At 27.0% G+C, this 26,215-nt stretch overlaps 2 protein-coding genes across 2 annotated transcripts in view; one reads left to right on the forward strand and one right to left on the reverse strand.

The window, feature by feature from the left end:
* spas (spastin) lies at positions 1-24,837 on the reverse strand. The gene is made up of 16 exons (XM_087164200.1): positions 24,250-24,837; positions 22,530-22,616; positions 19,837-19,920; positions 19,550-19,705; positions 18,262-18,416; positions 16,706-16,859; positions 15,538-15,602; positions 14,855-14,929; positions 12,310-12,381; positions 12,101-12,176; positions 11,857-11,948; positions 6,440-6,519; positions 5,558-5,680; positions 5,402-5,472; positions 4,464-4,504; positions 1-2,200 (listed from the first exon to the last, which is right to left on the reverse strand). The coding sequence occupies exons 1-16, from the start codon at positions 24,614-24,616 to the stop codon at positions 2,078-2,080; spliced, it is 1,821 nt and encodes a 606-aa protein (XP_087020326.1). The 5' UTR covers positions 24,617-24,837; the 3' UTR covers positions 1-2,077.
* A 196-nt stretch (positions 24,838-25,033) lies between these two features.
* ERR (estrogen-related receptor) overlaps positions 25,034-26,215 on the forward strand; it is a 66,734-nt gene continuing 65,552 nt past the window's right edge. The window contains exon 1 of the mRNA XM_016069840.4: positions 25,034-25,230. The gene's annotated coding sequence lies outside the window, so the exon portion shown is untranslated. The remainder of the gene's footprint in view (positions 25,231-26,215) is intronic.

A 26,215-nucleotide genomic window follows, 5' to 3' on the forward strand; every position in this document is an offset into this window, starting at 1 on the left:
AAAAAAAAAAAAGGTAAAAATTTTATTTCAATTATCACAGTATTAACAGCTTAGTTAAAATACAATTTCATAGCACAATCTATATTAAAAGCTTTTTACATTGGCAAAATATATATTAAAAATATTTTCACACAGGCAAATACAAAGTTCACCATCACAAACAATCATATTATATACCAAATAATTTTAGGACAAAACATTTAAAAATAAAAACATTGAAAATTAATTTTTGACTACTAATTTGAGTGATAAAACTGAAATTGTGTACTGAGTGTTACAATTCTAAACAATAATTGCTGATATTATGCTAGTCAGATTAATGAATACTCAAACTAACAAAAAGACATCCGCAATTTATAACTATTGAATATTATATTACCTACAATTAAAGAAATTCCATATATCAAAAACACATTACAGAGTATATTGCACAGCAGTATATAAAGCACTTCATTAGCGAATGCTATATGTAAAATGCTCACATCGTGGAGGAGGAAGAAATTAAAATTACTTCATAACAACATCAAAAAGTTAATCAACATGTGTATTTGTAGGAATATTATGAGACAGCACTGTGAGGAATAAAGTAAAGTTAAAAAAGTGAATGAATATATATGTAAGAGTAACTCATAACTAAAGCCTGGGTTTTTAATGACCTTTGCATTTTCTTCAAGATTTTGGATATTTTCTTTATTTTTGGACACATTTTTTATTGAAACATTTTTATATGCAATTTTCTAATATTTCAGCTATTTATAATATAACATTACTCTGGACAAGAGTTTAATGATTCTTTTAATATAATATTTCAATATAATTAATATTTTCGATGCAAATTTAGAGATGTTTTAGATTGAAATTACAGCTTAAAAATAGGGAATTATTATTAAGTTTTTCCTGTTTTTAAAAGATTTTTTAAGGTCATCAAAATCAGAGAGCAAACATATTATAAAGGAGATAAAATAAATAGAGTGAGCAATACAGTATTATTGTAATATATATGGACATTTGTGTAACTTTGTATACTTGAGCCGTTTGGACGGACTTAGTACATAATTGTTCATAAACATGAAAAAAATAATAGTTACATTATTAGCACTTTAAAAAGAAAAGCAACATAGAAACAAATGACAACTTTATGAAATTAAACGAAGACTAAAAAAAAATCATGAAACAAAATACCACAAACTTTAAACTGAAAGGTTTAGTTAAGTAAATTTATAAGAAATATTATAACCGAATGCCTACTTCAAGCTATATACATGTATTAAAACCATTAAGCAAATCTGAAGTATATTTTTACTATTAGAAATAAAAATTTTCTTTAGTTTTAACATAATGAATGAGAAACATTGATTAAAGTTATTCTAGAATTCATTAGTTATCAGAAAGAATTAGAAATCAGGAGTAATTAGAAAAAAGTCTACAGTTTTTTTTTAAATTTTATATATATTTATATTTGTTGTAAATAAGCTATAGGTAATAATCAAATTGTTGTTGGCCTGACACTACAGTAAATAGATTATTTGAAACATAAAAGTCTTAAAATTAATTATTTAAAAAACTGCCTTTTCTATAATTTAAACAGGTCAATGTATTCTAAATTTGGAAAAGAGAATTATATACATAAAAAAAATAAATAATAATAATCAAATTTAAATGCAAAAGCTTAAGAATGCACATATGGAAGTAGCTTACTAATATATTTAATTAATTCAAAAATTATTGTAATAGTTTTGTACTTGGACTATAACCTATTAAAGTGTGTTGTTTAGAAAGTTACAGAAAAAAAATATATTTTTTCAAAAAAAGAAAGAAAAAAAAACACCAATAAGTAGAAAAATACATAGTATGTGGCATTCAATAAATTGTAATGAATTGCAAAAATAATTTTCTTTTTCAAAAAAAGTGAAAAAAATTAATCCATTTTTGAGTGAACAGTTACAAGAACCCCTAATAGGAAAATATCTCTCCATATAAACCAAATGATAATCTATTGAGCAGAGCAGAAAAAAGAGCTTCAGTATTTATTTAGGTAAGTAACTAAAACAATTGAGACACCTAAATATATCAGTTGTCATATTGTAACATCTCCATATTCTGAATTCCATTGAGAGTAAAATGCCAGAGATTGTGCAGCAACACTTCGTCTGATCCTTTTCAAAGAGTCTGTAAAGTCAGACATGGAAACTTTCCTCATCTAGAAAATATAAACATTTGCACACATTTAAGTATAGATATTTTATAAGCATATGACAATTTTACAAGTATTTAAGCACATCCAATATTAAATATTATTCAAAAAATAACACAGGGTGCGTAGCCAAATTATTCAACAAAAAATAAGCACCTTTCAAGCACTCAAATCATATTTTTAAGCACTTTAAAAGAATTTCAGAATTAGGCAGGGTCGGAAAGTTTTTGACAATTGACGGTTTCGTCTTGTTTTAACCGTCATGCAAAAAAAAAAAAAAAAAAACCTTTTGGCATTGTTTTTGACAATTATCAAAAATCATTAAATTTTGAATCATGTAAAACGACTAGCGTTTTCATGCGCTACGGACTGACAATAAGCCAAAATAGATTGGGGCTGAATTAATTGTAAAAACGTTGAATAGAACAATCTGAACTGTTATCTTTTTGCATATTTCGAAGCGAAAATCAACATAGTAAAGCAAAAATCTCATTTTGAAAAAGGGAAAATTAAGCACTTTTTAAAAATACCCAATGAAAAAAGCACCTTTAATGGCTTTTAAAAAACGAAAATCAAAAATAATCACCTTTCAACACTTTTTAAAAAAGCTACACACCTAGAAAATCCTTTACAAAGAAGAAACTATAAAAATTAAAATTTTATTGAAATCAAATTATTTTTCGTATATATATTAAACTTTTACCACTTTGAACCATTTTTTTTGCTTTAATTTTCATGAAATTAAAGATAATAAAACAGGAAATTTAAGTGAAACTTTCTCGAGTTTTCTTTGTCAAAAATGTGAGTTTTTAGTAAAATAAAATGCAATTTAAATATTTAATATCTATTAGAAAAATAAGGAAACATTTTAAGATAAAGAAACGCAATACTCGGCCCACATTGTCCCAGTCCTTTTATTTTATTGAATTCATATTGAGCATAATTTGGTCAAAGTACCTTTTCACATGGGTTAAATTAACAAAATGATTTGAAATTAAAATTAACTGATTCAAATGACCGCAATGCATTTAATTTTTTTTTAATTTTAGTTAAAGATTTTACTTGCTGAATAAGTTTTCTATTATTTTATACATATGATTTATTTAGATATAATAAGTTAAGATTTTTCTTAAAAACAGTGAAACTGAACATAATTTATTACTAATTAGAATATTCCACATCATATGTATTTCAGTCAGATTTTATAGTTAAAGTTAAACACAGTTTAAGTTTTTCAATGACCTAATATCAATTTGCATGCCACATGTTCAAGATTTTATCGAAGAATTGTTCAATTGTAGCAATCTGATAGGTAATCAATTAATGAATATGATATCTTTGAAATACAATATTAATTGATCTGTTGTATAAATCAGTAATGTTTTTTAAAATTTAAGATAAAAAAATTTGCATGCATTTGTTGTAAAGGTTAACCCTTGAGCTTACATTTGTTGAAAAATATTTTTTAACTATACAAAATTATATTTAAGGGTCTGATATCAACATAGTGGATTATTTCAGATTTCGCAAATCAATCATAACAACTCAAGAAATGCACAGTAGATTCGAAAAATGTTCTTTTCTTTAAATAAAAATTTAGATTCTTATGATTTTGTTATATTATAAGAATTTGATTTTATGACTTTGTTTTCTTTTCTTATATATCAGATAAACTTATTAGGTGAAGCCTCATTTAATATGCAATGCAAGAGAGAACTTCAAGTTCAAATGTATTCCTTCCTTCCTCAGTGGCACGACAGCCCCGGGTGGGCCCTGGCCTTCTCAAGCAACTTCCTCCAGGCCTGTCTCTGCCTGGCAGTTGTCTTCCAGTTTGAGACTTTTAAGACTGAAAAGTCTCTTTCCACGCAGTCGGCCCATCTCAGCTTTGGTCGACCTCTGGGCCTTGATCCGATGGGCTGAGCCGAAAAGATTATGTTTGTCGGACGCTCTCTGTTCATCCGAATGATGTGACCAGCCCATTTAATTCTTTGAATTTTTACGTACTTGACAACTTCAGGCTCTCTAAGGGCCCGATAGAGTTGTGAGTTTGAACGTCTGTACCAAGTACCATCAACTTGTTTGCCCCCAAAAATGGATCTTAGGATCCGACGTGTTCAAATGTATTACAGAAGTATAATTCGACCTTCCAACTATCATTAGAATTTAGGAGATAAAAAAATCAATTTATACATCAGAAAATACAGTACTGACCACAAAATATAACATTAAAACTAAATAATTTGATATAGCAGAAATCAAACATTCTTACTTCTTTTGGATCAACACATTTGACTTGTTCTGGATTTAACTCTAAAAAGAAAAATTATATAATATTTAATTTGCAAATTTTTGAAAATAGTAATAGCTTTATATACCTATAATAAGTAGAAATTAAATTGGTTGTGAAAAACAAATCAAAAAAGTTGTATCAACTTTAAAAGGGATAGTTAAGGAGGCATTAAAAAGAAAACTATATTTAGATATATCGAAGTATTAAACTGTTTAACAAAACAGTTGACAATGTTTAGGAAATAATCAAAATTTTCTGTCAATAACACTACAAATAGCATATGGCTATAGTAAAAAAATCATAGTTTTTTAAAGAATAGCTTAGACAAAATCATAATATTTTGATGTCAATGATAATTTCTTACATTGCTGCAAACATTTATTACTAGCTTTGTATATGTTAAGATATAACTTTTTTTTATATTTATTTTTTATAGTAATTTTCAACAATCTAAATGTTTAGTGTAACATAATGAACTGGTCAACACTGAGCTGAGAGTTACATTAATTAAGGAAAAGGGGATTTTTTTATTATCTCAAGTCAAAAAGTAGAGTTGATGTTAAAGGTCATGATTTATGTGGTCATATGAGAGTGAAAAGATTTCAAGGTATTTGGAAAGAATCTTGGTTATAAAATGACTGTCTAAGTTTAATTACTACATGATGTGATAGTTTAGATTTCAAATTAAGAATATTATCAAATGAAGACACAGCTGATAACCTGTTAGTGATATTTTTTTGCTCCACTACACAATAACAAAAATTTTTTATTAATTATAAAAAATTAAAATTCTAAAATTTATTTCAATTTGAATAAAAATATCAAATATATGGTTTAACTCAAAAATAAAAGTGTAATTTGTTTTCCTTAAAATTAAAATGCAAGCAATATAGTTTTTCTACATTTTTATCAAATACCTCGTATAGGTCCTAGGGATGCATCCTTAGCTAAACCGGTTAAGTCACTGCCAGAATAGCCATCGGTCAATCTAAGGAAAAATAAACTCTGTTTAGGATCCAATAAGATAATTTACAAAATTTCATGCTTTCTAAAACTTAATATTTCTGTCTTACTTTGCCAACTGTTTTATATCTGATTTTGATAAAGAATTGTCTTGCTTGGAGAGCAATTTTTCTAGCAGCTTAATTCTAGTGCCTTGATTTGGAAGTGCCACATAAACCCTCTTTGAAAATCTTCTGCAAATAGAGAGTTAAACATAATAAATATAGATTCAATTAAGTCCTAATTATTTTGGTTTTGTTCAAAATCTAAGTACAAGGTACTCAAGAGAACTTCATTAGATACAATTTGTATTTTTACAAACATAAGAACAAATTGTTAAAAATATTCATCTTCCTATATGAAATAGTTTAATAGTGCCTCGTTGCATCATCAAATAACGGAGGCCCTATGGTGAAGTTATGATGAGATACTTGAAAATAAAAAAGATTTCTACAAAAAATATAAAAACAGCCCAAGGTACTCAAGAGAACTTCATTAGATACAATTTGTATTTTTACAAACATAAAAATAAAATTGTTAAAAACATTCATCTTCCTATATTAAATAGTATAATAGTGCCTCGTTACATAATCAAATAATGGAGGTCCTATGGTGAAGTTATGATGAGATACTAGAAAATAAAAAAGATACCCGATTTCTACAAAAGAAGAAAAAAAAACAGCCCCATGAACTATCCACCATATTGGATTTAAATGAGAATTTGGTAGAATAAACTATATACCAACGAAAGTGATGTGTCGAATAAATGTAAAGTAGTTATTTTTCATAACAGAAAATAAACTAGATTTTAAGTTTTCACCAATGACTACTTCATTAATACGCAGGTATTCGAATGTATGTGCTTGAAAAAAAATATAAATATTTAAACATTTGAATTTCATAACATTTATATGAACGTTTACAAAATAATACTATTAAGCTTAAAAACAAACCTAAGAGCTGCATCGTCGAGTTCCTGAGGTCGATTAGTAGCACCCATAACAAGTATACGATCATCACCATCAGAACGTAACTAAAAATTAAATTGTAATGTTATAATTATAGTTATAATATTACAATATTATTATTAGTAATAATATTATTACAATAGGGGTGCTCAACCTGCGGCCCGCGGCCGCAATCTGAACAAAGTGAAAAAAAAATTTAAATATTTGTTTTTGAAAAATAATAAAAAAAATTCGGTAATTTAAATTTACAGTTTTAAGTTTTTGATGCACCCAATCTCAATCAATGTAGTTTTTCGATGGTTAACGCTACGGATTTCAGCATAGTTTTAAAAATCCCAATATTTTTAATACATCATTATTACGATTTACGAATTTTAATTACCACTTTTGACGCTTTTCGTATGTGCCGATTCCAATGACTTTTCGGTAGTTATTGCCACCCATTTTCAAGTGTTTCTGAAATAGCGATTTTTGAAAGTTATGAAACGCTTTATTTGTGCAAACTTCATGGAAAATCTAAATGACTTTAGATCCTTTCTTCAACAGTTATTGCTGCACATTTCCGCCCGGTTTTTAAAACTTCGATATTTTAGCATGATGTTATTACGAATCGCTCATTTAGATAACCATTTTTTGACATGGCTTATTTGTAACGATTTTATCGCGAATCAAATTATTTTACAATCGTTATTTTAGAAATTATTGCTACACATTTCTACAAGGTTTTGAAAGTACCGATATTTTTTATACGCTATTGCGACATTTTCATTTCAAATCTCGCATTTAAATTACATAAAATTTTGATGGACTTTATTTACTCCAATTTCATCTAAAATATTAAAGTATTTTGGTTATTGTTTTAGTAGTTATTACGTTTTCCCCGTGATTTAAAAAGATTATGATATTTTTAATACTTTGACAGCAAGCGAGTTTTGAATTGCGCATTAAAATAATTATTTTTTACGTGCTCTGTTTGTGCCGATTTTATCATTTGCGTTGTACCGATTTTAACACAAATTTTTTTTAAAAGGTTTTTCGAAAGTGTTTTTTCTTCTTTCCCGTTATTGCTGCATTTTTATTTGTGATTTAGAATATACCTGATATTTTCACACAATATTACAACTCGTGAAATTCGATTCAGCTTTAATTTTTTTCGTAACTTAAAAAGTAATTACGTATCTTAGCCAAATCAAAACCTTCCCAGGAAAAAAACCCGAGATGTGTTTAAACGCGGTCCGTTTTGCAAAAAATAAATAAATAATTCAAAAAACGGCATAATTCTTAAGTCTCATGAACACGTGCAAGTTTAACAACACACATCGAACCTATTCTTTTTGTTGTCACATGTAATTTAAAAGTCATACATCGTAATTTGTATTTACGCTATCTCAAAATTGCGCATCGCATTTCGTATTAACATTAACAAGATTTAAAAATAATCCATCGCGTTTCGTATTTACGGGATTTAAAATAACATATCGCGATTCGTGTTCTGGTGTTTAAAATATCATCCGTTGCTACTTTTCTCGCACGCGTTTTAAAAACCATATATTGCGATTCATATTCATGCATTTTAAAAATCAAGTGTTGCGAGTAGTCCTCTCGCAATTTAAAAGCCACACGATTCGTATTCACGCGATTTGAAAAACAAGCATCGAGTTTATTATTTACGCAATTTAAAAATCACACATGGCAATTCGTATTCAAGCAATTAAAAAATAACACATAGCAATTCGTATTCAAGCAATTAAAAAATATCACATCGCTATTTGTATTTCCGCGATTTAAAAACCCAGAAAGGAAGAACACCATCTAGGACAAATTCCAAAACTGATTATGTTATTTGCTCTAAGTTTAATACTACCCACAACAACAGCTTTTGTCGAAAGACTGTTTTCCAGAATGAATTTGGCCTGTTCAAAATTACAGAGTAGTCTTTAAATACAATAATTACATTTTCATTTAATGGCTCAAAAAATATCACATGATCAAGTACATAAAATTATCAAAATATTCCAAAATTTTGCAAATTACAGTGTAACCATTAAAAAAAATTTTAAACCATTTTCTATCTTCTTGGAGCATTTTATATCATTTATGATTATAAACTGGGAAATGATTTGTATATCATTAAATTTTAACTGTATAAAAAATTTAATCAAGATAAGTTTCGAAAAGTAATGTATATTTTATTGATTGTTAATTGATTGTGTATTAATTGTAAATAGTAAGTGTCATGTTAAAAATATATTCGTCATAAAAAGTTGTAAGCAAGTATCTTAATAGTTTTTTATTATTAAGGAATATAGTTCCTTAAAATTGAATGTGTTTTCTTCTTTCTTTTTCTTTCCTCTCATAGCCTCTTATTATTAATTTAAAATAAAAATGTCTGAAAGATAAAGTACATTCCCTAATAAATGCTAAGTCTTATTTTCCACTTAAGGGGTTTAGTTTTAGTTTTAATCATTTTTAACTCTATAAACTTTCTTTAAATCAAAGTATTTAACTTGAATTTATATTAATGACTAGAATATTTATTTATTTGAAATTTAATTCTATGAAGAAAAAAAAATTTACGTTAAAATTTATGTTTAAATGGACTTTTGTATTTTGTAATGTGATAAAAAAAATTTCAATTTTTCCATAGTTTTTTAATTATTTCAATTTATCTAAATTTTTTCCGATAAATTTATTCTGATTTTCGAATTCTGTTTTCCTTCTTAAGTAATCAGTTTTGCATTTTCTAATTTTAAACGTTTTAAAGTATTGTATTTTCTGCAAAGAGATTACATGGTTAACCGACAAAAAGAATTTAGTGTTATATAAACAATGATGTTTATATAACAATCACCACCAACAATTGCTTTCAATATGTCGGTCTAAACACTTTGGCATGCGGCCCTTCATTGGTCAATCTGCTGTGCATGTGGCCCTTCACTGAAAAAGGTTGTGCACCCCTATATTACAATAATATTATTAGTAATATTACATTATTAATAATGTTATTATTAATATAGAAATTGAAATAAAACCCATTCCTTTTAATAATGTATCTCTAAAATATAAAACTAATTTTTGATGTGCATAACTGATATATAATGCAGTAATTATAAAAATGACTTCATTTATAAACTCAGAAATAATCAGAATTGGAACACTTATATTTTTGAAACTTCTAAGATGTTTGATAAATAAATAGGATATTTAACTTAATTTTTGGCAATGTGAGCTTTCTACATTGAACGTACCAAATACACTTTTAACCTTTGGCTTAAAAAACATGAAAATAAGTACAACATAAAAGTACTGACTATTTTTCATTTGCAAGCAATTATGCTTTGAACTATTATAAGCTAAAATTAAATAACACAACTACTTATCTGTTAAGAGGAATTTCTGAGAACCATTCTTTATTCTAAAAAATATTAATAACTTATTGACTTTCTGCATTCTTTATTTTTCAAATATTTGGAAATCTTGTTCTGGTAACCAGTTTCATTTTATTTTTTAAATGTTTCATTTTTTTTATCTGTCTACTCACACTCATGTTACGGCACATTTTATTTTATTTGTACTTCTTATGTTTTATCAATTATACAGATGTATGATTGATCAATTTTATGTAAAAATTTTAATCATCAAAACACTTTAAATTTGTAGGTAAGCTTTTTGTTACCTTGAATTTATACAGCACAATATTTTTTAACAAAAAAAAAAAAAAAAAAAAAACAACATTGTAAATTTTTATGCATGGTTCGCCAATGGATATACGTGTATGCACAAAGTTAAAGACTAGTTATCTAAAAAGTTTCAAATAAAGAATTCACTAATTATTCTTAAAGATTGTTTAGCTACCAGACAAAATTAATATTTTACTCTCATTTAATTTGCTTGCTTTTCGGTAAAGCAAAATGGTTTCTATGTTATTCACTGTGAACTAACAGAAACAAAAAACTTTGAGCTAACTTCTCAAGATCCTCAAAATGTGAGGGTCAAACTATAAAACATCAATGTCATATACTTATTATCGATTAAGTTAAACAGATAAATTAAAGTTATTAATTATCAATCAAATTTCAAAATATTTTTTTTATGTATTGAAGGGACTGACTCAAAGTTTAAAAGTTTCATGAACGCTAACCTGATCTGTTAAAATTTAAAAAACACTTTGATTGATTAAATTGTTCAAATTTTTAAGGTAGAATTATATAACTTTTTTTTGCTTAAGCATTTTTCTCATAAACCAGAATTTCATTTGAATTTTAATTAGAGACTCCTTATAAAATATTGAAAATTTTACAAAAATCCAATAAAAAGGTTATTCAAATAGCAATGTGAAAATTTTTAAACACTTTAAAATATTTCTTTTTTAATGTATTGAAAAATAATTTAATTGCTAAATCTCTACTCCCCACTTTGCAAGTTGGAACACTCACTTATTGGTGTTAAGGATCAGATTGACTACCACTTATCTAGATGGTATCAAAAGAAATTTGTAAGCATAATAATGTTTTCAAATGAATGTGTATAGATTTTTATGACAATTAAATATAAAAGTCCATCAAAATCTTACAAGTGCACATAATTCTCTCAAACTGATCAAGATATAAACTAACAAAATTTCGTTTATCAATATTATGGTTTGAAGCTTTGGGGAAGAGACAAATACACAAATTTTAAAATTCTTAATGAATTCAAAAGAAATTTATAAAACTTATACTGGGTAACAGTGAGACCATAAAAATTATTTCTAAATCTTTAATATCCTTCTGATTCTATCATCTCTTTCTCATAAAATATGTCTTTATTTATATTGGAAACTAAAACTGTAAAAGACACAAATATACTGATCCATGAAGTGATGAAATGTACCTAGTATAAACAGCTCACAAAGTAACTTAAACTGGAATTCCAGCTATTTAGTACTAAAATTCGTTGGTGACATTCCTATTGATTTTCAAAACATTCTAAGCAATGGCTAGTTTAAATAGAAATTAAAAGAATTTTTAAAGAAAAATTTTTTCATATCAAAAACCTTTTTTTAACTTTTCTTCCTTTTACTAACACTCTCATTTAACTTTATCTTAAGTTAACACTCTTATAGTTCTCGAAAAAAGTGATTGGAAGTTTTTTCATATATTGTGTGCAATCTTGTTATGCACTAGTATGCATTGTTTTTTGTTCTGTTTAATGTATTGTCTTTTTTTGTTCCTTGTGTAAATATAGCTTTTTAGGCTACCATAATAAACCATGTAATCCCAGATGACCAATATATTTCTTTGTTTGATCATTTCTTATAAATATATAACAGATTAAAAAAAAAATTATAATACTCAGACAAAATGCATGCAAAAAAAAATTCCAAGAACAATAAAAAATTTCTAAATAAATACAATACTAACTCCATCAAATTCCACAAGAAACTCAGTTTTTAACCTTCGACTAGCTTCATGCTCATTTTCTTTTCTTTCATTCAACAAAGAATCAACTTCATCTAAATAATTTTTCAAATATTATTATTATCCAATATTATTTAAAACACAAAAAGATTAAATAATTTCTAAATATAAAGTTATGTCATATTTTCTCTTCAGTACAGATATATAAAGTGCGAATCAAAAGTTTATATAATCAAAATGAATTTACCTATAAACACAATAGTAGGTTGAAGTTCTCGAGCAACAGCAAACAAAGCACGAACTAATTTTTCACCCTCACCAACCTACATATTCAAAAAATTATAAAATACAAAAAAAAAGAGATTACAATATATTTGTGAAAAAATTATAAATATAGTTTTTTTTTTTTACCATCAAAATATTTTATTTAAAATATATATAAGGATAACTATTTACGTATTTTGATGTCAAAGAAGCAGCACTGATGTTCAAGAATGTTGAATTAGATTCACAGGCTACAGCTTTGGCCTAGAATACAGTAATTAAAATTGTTAACAATTATGAATTTCAAAAAAATATACATTATAAAAGCATATAATTTTTCAATTTTTTTTTATGGTTATTATACTAGAAAATATCCTTAGTGGTAGCTTGAAGCCCACCCAACTTCTGATCAATTGGTACCAGCTTGTCTGGGAAATAAAGGCACCTTGTGTGCAGTGCAAACCACATTACCACAATTATGCTGGTGTCACAAAATTGTGGAGCCTTAATCTCTAGGACATCCTGACCCACAATGGGTTATTGCAGGAATGCTTTATACTATGAAATAATAGCAATTAGGGTCGACCAGTTTTAATTAAAGTGGTCAAACAAAAACACTTTTATCAAAAGAAAAAAAATCTTTATAATAATTTCATTTTCTATTATTTATTAAATATAAATATGAAAAATAATTAAAAATAAAAAAAATGGATTTTTCAATGTAAAAATTATTGAGGGACAAAACGAGGAAATATAAACTCGATGAATAGGCATAGAATTTTAATCAGAAACATTTCCATATTATGAAAAATCTGCATCAAAATTTTACATTTCTCTATCTCTTTTTTGTTATCAATCTCTTTTCCATCTCTTTTTTGTTATAGTCAGGGTTTCTGCTTCATTTTAGATTTTCAAATTTATGACTTTCCATGCCTAATGCCAATTATTTTTCGTGACTTAACGAAGTTATTATTTTCTCCGACAAAAGCACAACAGTGAATTTAAAAAAGCATATAATAACATTAATTGAAATGATAGGTATAACCAAAACTGTTATACTCTCAGTGTTTTCACTACAGCGCGAGAACGCGAGAATCTCGCATATTTTTTTATATTCTCGCATTAAAAAATGATTACCGCGAGAAATTCGCGCATTCTGTAAACAAATTTCAAAATTCGCGAATTTCTCGCATTTTGAAACAAAAATTTCTCATTTGCGCCATTTAGAATAAAATCAGTTTCACTTTTCTTCCTGGATCTTTTATTATTTTCAACATCTGCCCCATTATCTAGCTTCCCTATTTACCAGTATTGTTCAGAACCTTTAAGAACAACAGAACACCATCCTTCGGAACCTCTTTCAGAACGCATTTCTCTGCAACCACATGTTTACCGTAGGTAAGGTTTCTTCATGTAAGACGTTCAAATTTTTGCTCGTTAATGTAAGATGGACAAATACCTTGTAAAGCCAATATCTTCTACTCCGAAACGGACAAATGAAAATGAAACAAATGTGGGTAGAAACGATCAAAACAAAACGAATACGCATTTGAGCAACCCAATGAGAATAGCTGATGAAAAAGTAGATGTAGAACATTTTCCATATGATGATGCAGCAAAAATATTCAATGCTTTAAAAATTAGAAGATGTTAAAAATGCATTATAATTAAAAAAATGACTAATTTTTCCAAGTATCTTTGTGATTTTTTTTTTTTTTTAATTTTTGAAATCTCACTTAACTTTTTGAAATCTCACCCTGTTTTTGAGAAAGGGTGAGAAATTCTCACCCATTTTTTTTCTGAGATGAAAACACTGACTCTGCATCTTCATATTTATAGATTTTAAATTTAAAAAACAGGAGTAAAGAAATAGTTGAAGCAATAAAATAGCTGAAAAAAATACAAAAGCAAAAAAAAATTTTTCTCCTGCAGAATTATTCTAAAGATCATTTTCTTGTTCATCGGAAAGGAAAGAAATACTCCTGATTTTTCTGTTCTCATTTCGAAATTTAAAAAAAAATTCGCCAATGACTGGCTTGTTTCAGCTAGAATTTTAAATTGATAAAAAAATAAAATAATAGGTAAAAACAAAAAATCTGAAATCACAGTGGTTTAAAAAAAAATTTGCTCCAGAAATGATTATTTTTCTTTCATTTTTTTTAAAGAAAATAATTTCTAAAAAACATGATTAAAAAATTTTGTATTTTAATAAAATATGACTGTGAATGGTGAGGTAAATTCCATTTTAAAAATTAGATTTTTTGGAGACCTATATCCACGACTTTCCAAGATTTTTTTAAAATAATAGTTAAAATCATGACATTTCATGACAAATTTTGTTCATTACTAAAATTCAGGACTTTCCAAGTGCGCAGATACCCTATATAGTAGAGTCTTTAAAATAATTTGAGTCTCAAATAACCTGAATTTGCAGAAGATTAAAAATAAATTATTGATTGCAAGAGGTATATAGTTTATAGAGTAATTGTGATTTATTAAAAGGTAGAAAATGCAATCTCTGAACGATAGTTTAAAAACGTAATTAAAAAATCACATAAAACATAATTTTTAATAAACAGAAATGAATAAACATGAGATTTTAGTAACAAAAGTTACCATGAGGCACCATTAACTCAGATTACCAAAACACTAATATATATATAGAATGCAGAAAAATTAAAATTTATATCATTCACTTTTCTATAAAAATGAGTAATAAAAAAGAAATATGACTTACCAGCATTGTTTTACCATTTCCTGGAGGCCCAAATAATAAAAGACCTTTTGGTGGAGTTCTAAGACCAGTAAACAACTAAAAAATATACATTTGTTATTTTTATATACCATTTCAAGAAACACTAAATATTATTATAATAGAATAAAATATCAACTAGAAAACATTTTATTCATTAAAAAAATAATTATGACTCATGGCATATTTTCAAAATTTTAAATACCATAAATTGAAAGAATAATAGAGGTCTTCTCTTTTTCATTCCTTCTGAAAGAATTCTCTAAGTATCAGAGAGAATATCTAATATTGAATAACTTTTATCTCTCTTGGAAAAGAAAAATACTTCGAACAAATTATATATAAACAGAATTTATTATAATGAAAATTACCTTGAAGTGTTACAATGGGAAATACATTTCATACTAGAGTAAGAAAGGGGAAAAATAAACCAAAAAAAAAAAAAAAGACACCAAACATATTAAGCATAACAATTTATTTTAAAATTATTTAAGAACTAAAAGCTTTGTATGAAAATTGAATTAAAGAAAAAGATCAATAAAAAAAATAGTATAATTTTTGTAACACTGTTCACATTTTGATAACATATTCCAAAAGCATTCTATCTTAAAACAAGTTCATATTATAGAAACACAAACTATAAAAATATATTTTAAAATCAAATTTACCTCAGGACGAACTGTTGGTAAAATAACCATTTCATGCAAAGCTTGTTTAGCTACATTTTGTCCGGCTGAAATAAAAATAAGCTCATATAATGAAGACTGATAGGAAAGTGAAACAAAGCCAAAAGGGTAAGTAGATATTGATAACTTATTTGATTTATAACGACAAATAAATTAGGGAAAAATAGGCTTACTCTGCAGATAAAATCTTTACTTAAAAATGTAGTGTATGAATAATAGTAAGTAATATCCTATTATACTGACAAATGATGGTCGGAGATGATTAAGTTGGGTATGGTATGATATAAGTAAGCAAGAGATTGTATGGAATCTGATTGATAGCAGTCGACCATTCAATCACATTCCCAATTTGTTTGATGCATTATTTGTAATAAAAGTGTTGTAATAAAACATCATGAATGGATAACACAACTCTAATTGACACAAACCCACAATCCCCACAAGAGACCCAAAATTTCACAGTCACAGTACGAAATAAATATATGGAAATATAAATATAAAATAAACTAAGCTTAATTCCATTAAATATAACTAAAAGCATAAATGAACTTAAAAAATTCAAGAAGAACACTTGAAAGCAAAATTACTCAAAAGTTCATAAGGAATTATTAGAATGCTAGACACTGTCATAAATTTTTCTGTTTTGTTTAAAATTATGTATCTATCCATAATATATATATAATGCTTTCAACTTTGTCAGCGAATAGCAGAGCGGTATGGGTCTAAACAAGCAGAATTACCAATGAATTAATTGAAATGTGATTCAGTGCAATTGAAAAATAGGAAGACAAATGAAATTTTTTTTTAATCAAGCCACATTTAAGATGCATCTGCCAATTTTTTTTTAATTTTAATATTGGCGTAGCATTTTTTATTCTTTCATAATTTTTCTTTGCTTTGTCACCCTCGCTGAATTTTTTTCTTAAAAGTCCTGATATACTTAATGCAAAAAGTAGGCAGTAAAAAAGAACAAGTCAAATTATTTGAAGTTATACACTGACTATCTTATTCGGCAACTGAATAAAATTGTCATTTTCGAGCACATTTCGAACGTTAAATTTAAAATACAAACTCAAGAATTCATAAAACTAGTAAGTTTTAGACAAATTTTAATCTTTTTTTCCTTAAAAAATTGCATTTAAAACATTACCAATGTCATCAAATGATATACTTGGTCCACCATCAACTATTTCATCCATTATCATCTGTGCAAGTTTAGGATCAACGCCTTTAAGACTAGAAATTTTGTTCAACTTTTGTAGTCTTGATTGTATTGGAATAGAATTTTTAGAGTTATCTCGTTTCTATAAAATAAAAATGAATGAATAGAAGAAAAAATAAAAATGAAGGAAACATTGGATATTAATTTGAAACTAAATATTGTTTAACAAAGTTTCAAAGTTCATATGTTTACATCAAAATAAGTCAATTTGTTTCACATGAAAAATATATACATAAAAACATAAATTCAGCATAAATTTATCATAAAACATAAATTTATCTATAGTCACATATAAACCATATTATTAGCATGGGGATAGAGTTTGAAAAAAAATTACAACTGTTTATATGTATGTTAATTTGTTATTTTCAGCAAATATTTTCATTTTTAATAGATATACCCATTTGTCCAGTTTATGCAGTGTCATAGATCTGCATCATATGTTTAAAATCTCATATTTCTTAATGTAGCAACCTTAATATACTGCTCTTTTTTTTCTCTTTAAATTTAATTTGCCAAACCTATTTTATCGATTCTGAATGCAACGAAAATCTCTAACAGCCATTCTTTTATCTGTAACACTTTTCATTGCTGGTGTGCTATCTGAGTAAAACTTCTTTTAGTGGGTGTTACAAATTAAAATTATTCATATAAAAATTTATTATGATTGAGAATGATTATTTATAAAAAAATTTATATTTGGAGTATTTTATTATGGTTCACAGCAGATTTGTAGAACATAAAGAGTAATTGTTCATGATGATGCAAAAATACATAAATATTTATTTAAAAAAATACTTTAGGTTTTTTTTTCTTTCTTTCTTTACCCCATTAACTACACTTATTTCCCTGTTGATTTAAAATTTTATTTATTATAAATAAAAACATTTAAGTGTTAAACAAAAATCTAAAATAACCTACAGAGACTTTAAAACAAGTGTTTATCACAATATTTCTACAAAATTAAATATGTTTAGATAAAAAAACCTTTCGATTGATTCGACACAGGAAGATTCCAATTACGTCTTATGGAATAACTCAAATGTTCAGATCAAACTATAAAAATATTCTATTTAATACTTATATCATTTATAAATAAGTTAATTGAAGGATACTAATCCCTGGCGTTTAACAAAATAAATTGTACCATAATAATGTTAGGAAAAAAAGAAATGTTAAATCTACATTGTAAATTCGAATGAAATTTTAAACACTTACCAAGGAGGATAATTAAAAATATTAAATATAGCTATTTTAATAAAATAATTTAATTTCATTTACATTTTTTTTAAAATAAAAAAGCTTTCTAGTATACTTTGACATAAATATGCCTCTTTTAGACGAATTTAGTCATTTTAGTAGTACTATCTAAGCTATGCAATAAAATTTTAATATCATTTGATCAAAATAGTAAGCTTTAAATTTTGCTTTGCTTTAACAAAGTAAGAACAAAAATTAATTTTAAATTAAATAAGAAAAATTACCATATTTGATGCAGGAATTTGTCGTCGAACATTAGTGGGAGATGTTGGCTTCTTTTTGGGCAACATAGTAGGAGTTCGACGTGGTGAAGAAGGTAACGTACGAGGCACACTAAACGATTTAGAAGGAGGAATAAATTTCCGAATTTGTTTTTTACCTAGAATTGACATGGAAAAAATACACAATTAAATCCAACACAATCATGGAAAATTGATTAAATTCAATACAATGTTTAGAGCTTCAAGGCAATTCCATGGTAAGGTCAACAAGAAATTAAAAATTTTATGATTAATATTTTTCAGCAAACATGGTACCATTTTCAAGGTAAAAAATTGAAGATTTAGAAATAATAACTTTTAACTTATTAATATCGGTTTTCAATAAGCTATAGGCTGTTAAATGAAGGGCAACATCATTTGAAAGTTTTAACCATGGTAAGCAAATCTCCAGTAAGTAAATTTTTTTCAAAAAAAAATTTTTTTTCTTCACAGTATTAATAGAGAATGGAATAAATAACAATTAAAGTAAACTGTATCTTCCACAAATATGCAGAAACATTTCAGATTTTGATTTTTAAAAAAAATATTATCAAAAACTTAAAGTACAGTACAGAATCCGTTATTCGGAAATCAGAAAACCGGAAAATCAAGAAACCGGAACGAAATTCGAAACCTTTTCCCGCCATTGTTTTTTTTTAAATTTTTTTTCCTCATAAGATTTTAGGATTTTTCTTTCTTTTTTGAAAGATGTTTACCCTACCATCATTTTGGAAATAATCATTAGTGTTCTTCATTGTTTTTTTTTTCTTTTTAAGATTATTTCCAAATATTTTTTTTTCTTTTTCAGTTGGGTTTAACAATAAAAAAATGGCTTTTTGTAGCGATTCAGAAATCCGGAAAAATCAGTTATCCAGAGTATCGATGGTCCCGATCGTTCCGGATAATCGGTTCCCTACTGTATTTGACATAAAAGTTTTAAACTAAACTTAAATTTCCTGAGAGAGTTTCTGTAAAAATTTCCTTTTTTACGTCCAACACCATGGAATTGCCCTTCAGAAAAATAAACAAAGCAATTTCTTGTTTGTTTCCTTTAACAGTATTTAACCTATTCCAAAAGGAAAACTTTAAAACAACCGTCACACTTTAAAATAAAAATAACCCTGTTCTGTGTTTTTTTTTAAAAAAGTGGAAGCAATTTCTGAAATTATTTTCACTTAGAGGCAAAAAATCTCCATGGCACTTACATAAGTTTTGCAATTGGAAAACTTAAATGCTAAAAAATATTACTCACTTTCATTTGTTATGGGTGAAGTTGGACTAGGATTTTTATCTCCTCCTGTAACATCTGGGAAACATACATTTAATTTTAATGGAGCTGGTTGTTGCCATGTACGTCTTCTTGAAGGATTTGTCTCCAGGGTTTCAAGGTTTGGACTGTTTAAATTTTCTGAAATAATTCAAAGCTTCAATAATTAATTAATACTTTAGCAGACACACTTTTAACGTATTTTTGCAGGAAGAATGAAGTAAAACAACCTTAGAAAGTAATTAAATTCATTGACGAATTGCTATATTTACCCAAATAGTATAATCGATCTTGAGCCATACTTAGGTTAGTACACATCTTCTCATGCAATCGTTTCGATCGTTCTACAGTTTGACCTAAAAAAATAAGTGAATTTTTAAATTTTTATTTAATAAACTTTTTGTTAAATCTAACTTTCAAATAAATAATATTATCTTAATAAAATCTGACAATCATCTGGTGATGATTTAATTTTTAAAAAAAGAAATACACCAAGATGTGCATCGAATGAATTTCTAAGGTGCACATCATGCATCTACTCTGAAAAAATAAAATAATCGCCCTCTTAATTTGATGAAATTAAGGCAGACAATAGGAATAAAGTTTCTCTTCACGTTAACAAAAAAATTTGTACTAAATATTTTCATTAACTTTTATTTGCATTGTTAAATATTATATCGATATATTAAATATTGTTATTTATGTTAGCTGTATTCTTTATTACAGAACAATATCACTTATATTATCCAAGTTACAGTTAAAGTTTGGTGTCATAAATACAGTATGTTACCAGAAGTCCACTATCATGATAAGTTTCCAAGTCACCATTAAAATGCTAATACAGTACAGAACCCGTTATCCGGAAATCGGAACAAAATTCAATACATTTTCCCGCCATTTTTTTCCTCAGAAGATTTCAGGATTTTTCTTTCTTTTTTGAAAGATGTTTACCTTACCAACATTTTGGAAATAATCATTAGTGTATTACTTCATCGTTTTTTCTTCTTTTTAAGATTATTTCCAAATATTATATTTTTTTAGTTAAATTTACAAAAAAAAAAAAACGGCTTTTTGTAGCGATGCAGAAAACCGGAAAAATCAGTTATCCGGAATAGCGATGGTCCCGACTGTTCCGGATAATCGATTCCCTACTGTATTAAAGATACAAAAACTTATAATGAGTTAAAAATTACTAAGTTTCAAACTATTGTGACAAGTAACACACTGCATTTCATTTTATTTAATAATTATTTTTTCCCATATTGCTTAATCTCCTTGTCCAGGCTACAATTTGTAAAAAAGTAATTTCCTCTAAATATGTATTTTAAGTCAAAATAATTGTTCAACAAAAAAGTAAAAAAAATGTAAATATGTTTTTTAATCATTTGTATTGATATATAAACGTTAAAGATGTGTATTTTTTATAAGAACAATTCCATCAGCTTTTGCAAATTATCATTATAATGGACTTTTACTATATATTGTATCCTAGAAAAAAATTAACTGGGTTTTTCATTCAGTTTGCAGTCAAGCTAATGTCTACAATTTGAAAGATCAATTTATTTGCATACCACCAGTGCTCATTCTCATCAACACATATATTTTTAAAATTGCAGAACTGCATATGGAGTTCAAAATTCTTAAGTAAATTTAAATTAATTTAGAACTGAAATATTAAATCATGAAATATTTACGAATCATTCTGTAATATTTTAATAAAAATAATTTTTTTTGCTCTAAAAAGAATGTTTTCTTTTTCTTATTTCTACCTCTCATTTTTCAATAATATGACACTCAAATTTTATCATGCCTAACCTATTGTAAATATGGAATTTATCAATATTGTTGCTTTCGATTTCAACATTGTTATTCCGGTTATAAGTGATGTTATTATGACACGGAAATTTCAAATACCGTATTTGTAATCTTTCGACACACTCAATTTGAGATATTCTATTAAATTCTACAAGGTCTTGTCTACTGCCAATTATTGGATCAAAATTTTTTTCGATTTATAAAATTGTTATTTTAATTTTGATGTTACTATGATGCAACAATTTAAAATCATGCATCACTTTACACCGATTCTGCCGCATTTAACCATACCTTCGTTTTACACAGTTATTGTTGCGTTTTTTTACAAGACTTTTAAAATTCAGTAATTTTTAATACTATGTTATGACTATGCGTGTATTTCCATATCATCAATTTTTGACAATTTAGAATTATGCTGATTTGAAAGCCAAGTTGTTCTTTGAGGTAGTTATTACCCTGAACTTCCAATTTTTTTTTTTACATGGTGCTGATTTTATTATGACACACAAATTTAAAGGCAAACTTTTTAAAACGTTTGTTTTGCACCGATTACACCATATATCCACATGGTTTTGTCAATCAATTTTTGGCAGTTATTACTATAAATTTTCACATGATTTTTAAAATTTAGACGTTTTAATATGACATTATAATGTACTAAAAATTTAACATTTGAATAATGACTTTATGAAGCACTTGATTAGCGAAGCACCCACTATAAATCGGTGTGCTTTTATTGATCATGCTTCCTAGTTTTATCCACACATTTTTATTAATTATAAAAATCATTGATTTCGCTTCCATAATATCCAATTATTATAGAACTTCCCTTGTCGCACATTTGAGTAATCATAAAACAGGAACAGAAAATTTATTGTATGAATTTGAAAAATGAGAAAGATTTTAGTCTTTTCACAGAATGGCTAGAAACGGAGCAAAAATGTGGAAAGCTTCTGCTAAATGTTGAAGAGTTGACTTGAGTTCTATGATGCAGGTTATGAGCTCTGCATCATAGATCTCACCTAGTATTTATAATGAGTATAAGGCAACATTATATGTAATATAAACACCATGCAAAATTTGGAAATTTTTTTTTTCAATATTAAAAATTTTAAAATAAAGAGCTCAAAAGAGTGAATTAGGTACTCACTGCTTCCTACACTACAATCAACTGCAATTCCTTTCTTTAATTCATCAATACCTTGGCGATATAACTCAATAGCTAGGTTTTTTGGGCCTATAAAATATCAATAAATATACTGCATTATTTAATATATACAATTTTAAAATACAGACACTTATAAAGAGCTTTGTTAATTTTAAAAAGATAATACAATTTAGTTTAAGACAATAAGTATTATAAAAAATATGAAAAATTTTTTGCAACATTACCCACAGCAAAATCGCTATTTTAAATGCTGAGTTTTGGTAATTTCCTTAGGACATTTCCGTATCTTGAGCTGTTCCACCAACTAAAATCCCCAAGGTGACAAAAATAAATTTTAAACTTGCAATTAAACAAAAGGAGAAATTTCCGTATCAGGAGCTGTGGCAGAATAATTGCAGTCTTGGCAAATGCCCACGAGAAACCAAAAAAGAAATACAAACCATCACAGAAAGGGACAAACTCAAAGGATATAACTAGTAGCCACACTCTGGCAAACATCCATTAGTGTTTTTTTGTAAATTTTTAGTTTAAAATAAATTTGGTGTTTTGGCAATTGTCGTTGGCGTAGCAGATCACTGTACAGAAATATCCCCCCCCCAAAAGAAATTTTTTACCCAAGAGGTAGCTACAAGCAGGGCTGTTTTATCCATTAGGCACTGTAGGCAACTGCCTAGGGGCCCCGCCACGTTCAAGGGCCCTGTGCTACAGAGAAAAAAATTGACAATGTTTCTTAAACAGTAAAAATTTAATTCGAAATTTCAATGACGATTGTCTTGCTCTGTACATTACATCGACGCTATTTTAGTACATTTCTGAACGCATTCCAAATTAGATATTAATATTATGGTAGTTAGTTCATATATAACGCAGTAATATAATCGCAAGCAATTTTATTGCGGTAATTTTAAAGCAGACTAATCAGATTACTATACAGCAAGAGCAACTTTTTTAACAGAACACGCTTGAAAAACGCACAAAATTCTACGTTGTGAATGCACACTTACTGTTCTGGTACCTGCAAATGAGAAAACTGATACTCAGATACAGTGATGAGAATCAGCGTGTGCGAAAAAGGAAAAGGCATCACGATGACGGACCTGCAAAAGAAGTTGTGCTCAGAGGAAAAGAGAAATTAAAAGTTGATACATATTCGCCAGTACTAGACATGCTGTGTACAGAACTGTTGCGGGAAATAAATGATCTGTTTGGGTTTCTAACAGATTTCTCGACAAAATCCGACGCTGAAATTAGACAGGCTTGCACAAAGTTTAAGGAACATTATTTCGAGGACATTGAGCCTGAGTTTATAGACGAAATGGTGCAGTATAACCGCTACATGCATAAGTCGGCCCTGGCTACAAGTTATACTACGAGTCGCTGCCAGAACATTACCAAGATTTGTCAATTCTCTGCTACAGTTCACAATATAAAAGTCTTCTCCACCTTTCATGAGTACCTTATGAGAAAATTAATTTTCAAAAATATTTTTATCTCAACGGATTTGTCACGAAGTTAGACTTGATTTCTTTATCTAAAGCTATTTTAACATTTTTGAAAAATAAACAAGTTAAAAAAAAAAAGGATTTTAAATTTAAAAGTAAAGTACAAATTCTTATCAATTTTTATTATTTTGCAAGAATTTCAACACCTAGATCAGAGAAAGTTCTGTTAACAATAGCAACTAGCAGTTATGAGTTCTTACCATAATTTTCTTCGTCAATTTTCAGGGCTTTAGATATTAAATCAAATGCTTTACGGTGATGATGCCGTTGCACAGAAAAAGGATTCGAAGTGTCCATATCTGTATCAGGTACTAAACTTTTATTTCCATCTTCACAGGGACCAATACTTGTTCTGATTGTGTTATTTGTGTCTTTAGTAGAGGTACACAAACCACGAAATAATTTAAATAGCTCAGAAAATAAAAATGAAAAGGAACTAAACAAAAATATAAAAGGATACAAAATAACGGAAAATGTTTTTTTCACATAATAGCTGCTTCTTGAATTTCCTTTTTCGTTCGGAAGTTTATAAACTTTTGAGTTAGTAGTTCTTGTTTCGCGATTCATTCAGCTACCATGAGTGCGTCTGTTTCTATTAAATTGCTATTGGGTTTAAGCATGTTTTGACAAACGTGAACAATGCCCAACGAGTAAATTTTATTTTATTTAAACAACGAAGAGGAGGAGAAAAAAATTATAAACAAAAATTCTAATTTCGTTATGACTTTTCCAAAAGAGATAATAAATTCACATGAAAACGAATTTTTGTTTTTATTTTGAATAGAACTAGTGCAGCTGGGAGTTAAACAAAGAAATTCTAACTAAAAAATAATATTAGTATCAAAAATATGGAAAAAAAAACTAGAATTCTTTATGGAAATAATTTTGTTATAACGTTTTTTAAATGAATTTTTACCGATGAGTGCAATTATAAATTATTTTAAAATAGATAATTTATATTTTTATGTTTCGATTACTTTGGTAGATTTCTTTGGCAACAAACTGACCAGAGTGGTCTGAAATGATAGAAAGTGGGTCAGTAGTGGTTTAACATGAAAAAATTGTTTATACTCTTCAGACTTTAAATATTATCTAAAGTCAAGGGGAAACATATGATCATGAAAATATCCCAAAAGTGAATTTTAATTTCGTCTTGGAATGAACGAAAACAATTGCTTTCGGTAAGTGTGTGTTTAGTCCTCTCTATCGGTACTCTTGTTGTTACCTTGAACAAACATTTTTATGTGTACCGGATCGAAAATTTTACATTTTATTACAAGTACTTGCATTTTAACTTTAGAAATCCATATAGTTGTTGTAATATAGTGTGCAATCTTGAATATTAATATGTATTGTTTATTTTGCACCATACTTCTACTAAATAGAAAAATCCTGTGATTGAAAAAAATATTTAACAATGAATGCAAAGCATGGCATTCAGCTTTTAAAATGTATATCAAAATTTTATTTTATTTACAACTGTTAATTAATTGCATTAAATTTCTGCCTAACATATGAAATAAATAGTGTTAAATTTGTTTATTATTTTTGGATATACATACTTTAAATCAATAAAATAAAATCTAATACTTTTGTTAAAGAAAGAAAATTCGTTTTTATCTTTATAAACATAATAAATATAATTATTTAAAATGTTCATAATCTGATTTTTTCTATGAAAATCATGAATTTCTTTTCTATTAATTTTGTATATTTAATAATTAAATTACAATACAAACTAGTGTATTTATATTCTAGAAATTTACATATTTTATGTAGTATTTGGTGGAATTTAGAATTTTTTTTTTTTGCTTTAGTTAACTGAATCTTAATCGCAATTAGCTTTATTTTTTTTGTCATTTAATTACTGTAATGAATGCTGAAACACTGAAAACTTTAAATTTTTACTCCTTTTCGAAATTTAAATTTACCTTATTTATATTTTTAAAATTAAAATCGATTTTAGTTACAGCCAAGGTTGGCAAGATTTTGCCGCAGGTGGAAAAAACCATGGTAAATACCGGTAAAAACAGGTTTTTGCCAAGCAAATTGGCAAAAAGTGGCAAACACCTATATTTTCCAAGATGAGACATCAAAAATACATTTTTGATACAAAATTATTCCTAAAATTGAAATATATACTATGAGTATAAATAATTACAAAAA

This window comes from Parasteatoda tepidariorum, chromosome 5, assembly GCF_982258835.1.
Source record: "Parasteatoda tepidariorum strain Cologne lab strain chromosome 5, Ptep-v5.0, whole genome shotgun sequence".
NCBI classification, from domain to species: Eukaryota; Metazoa; Arthropoda; class Arachnida; order Araneae; family Theridiidae; genus Parasteatoda; species Parasteatoda tepidariorum.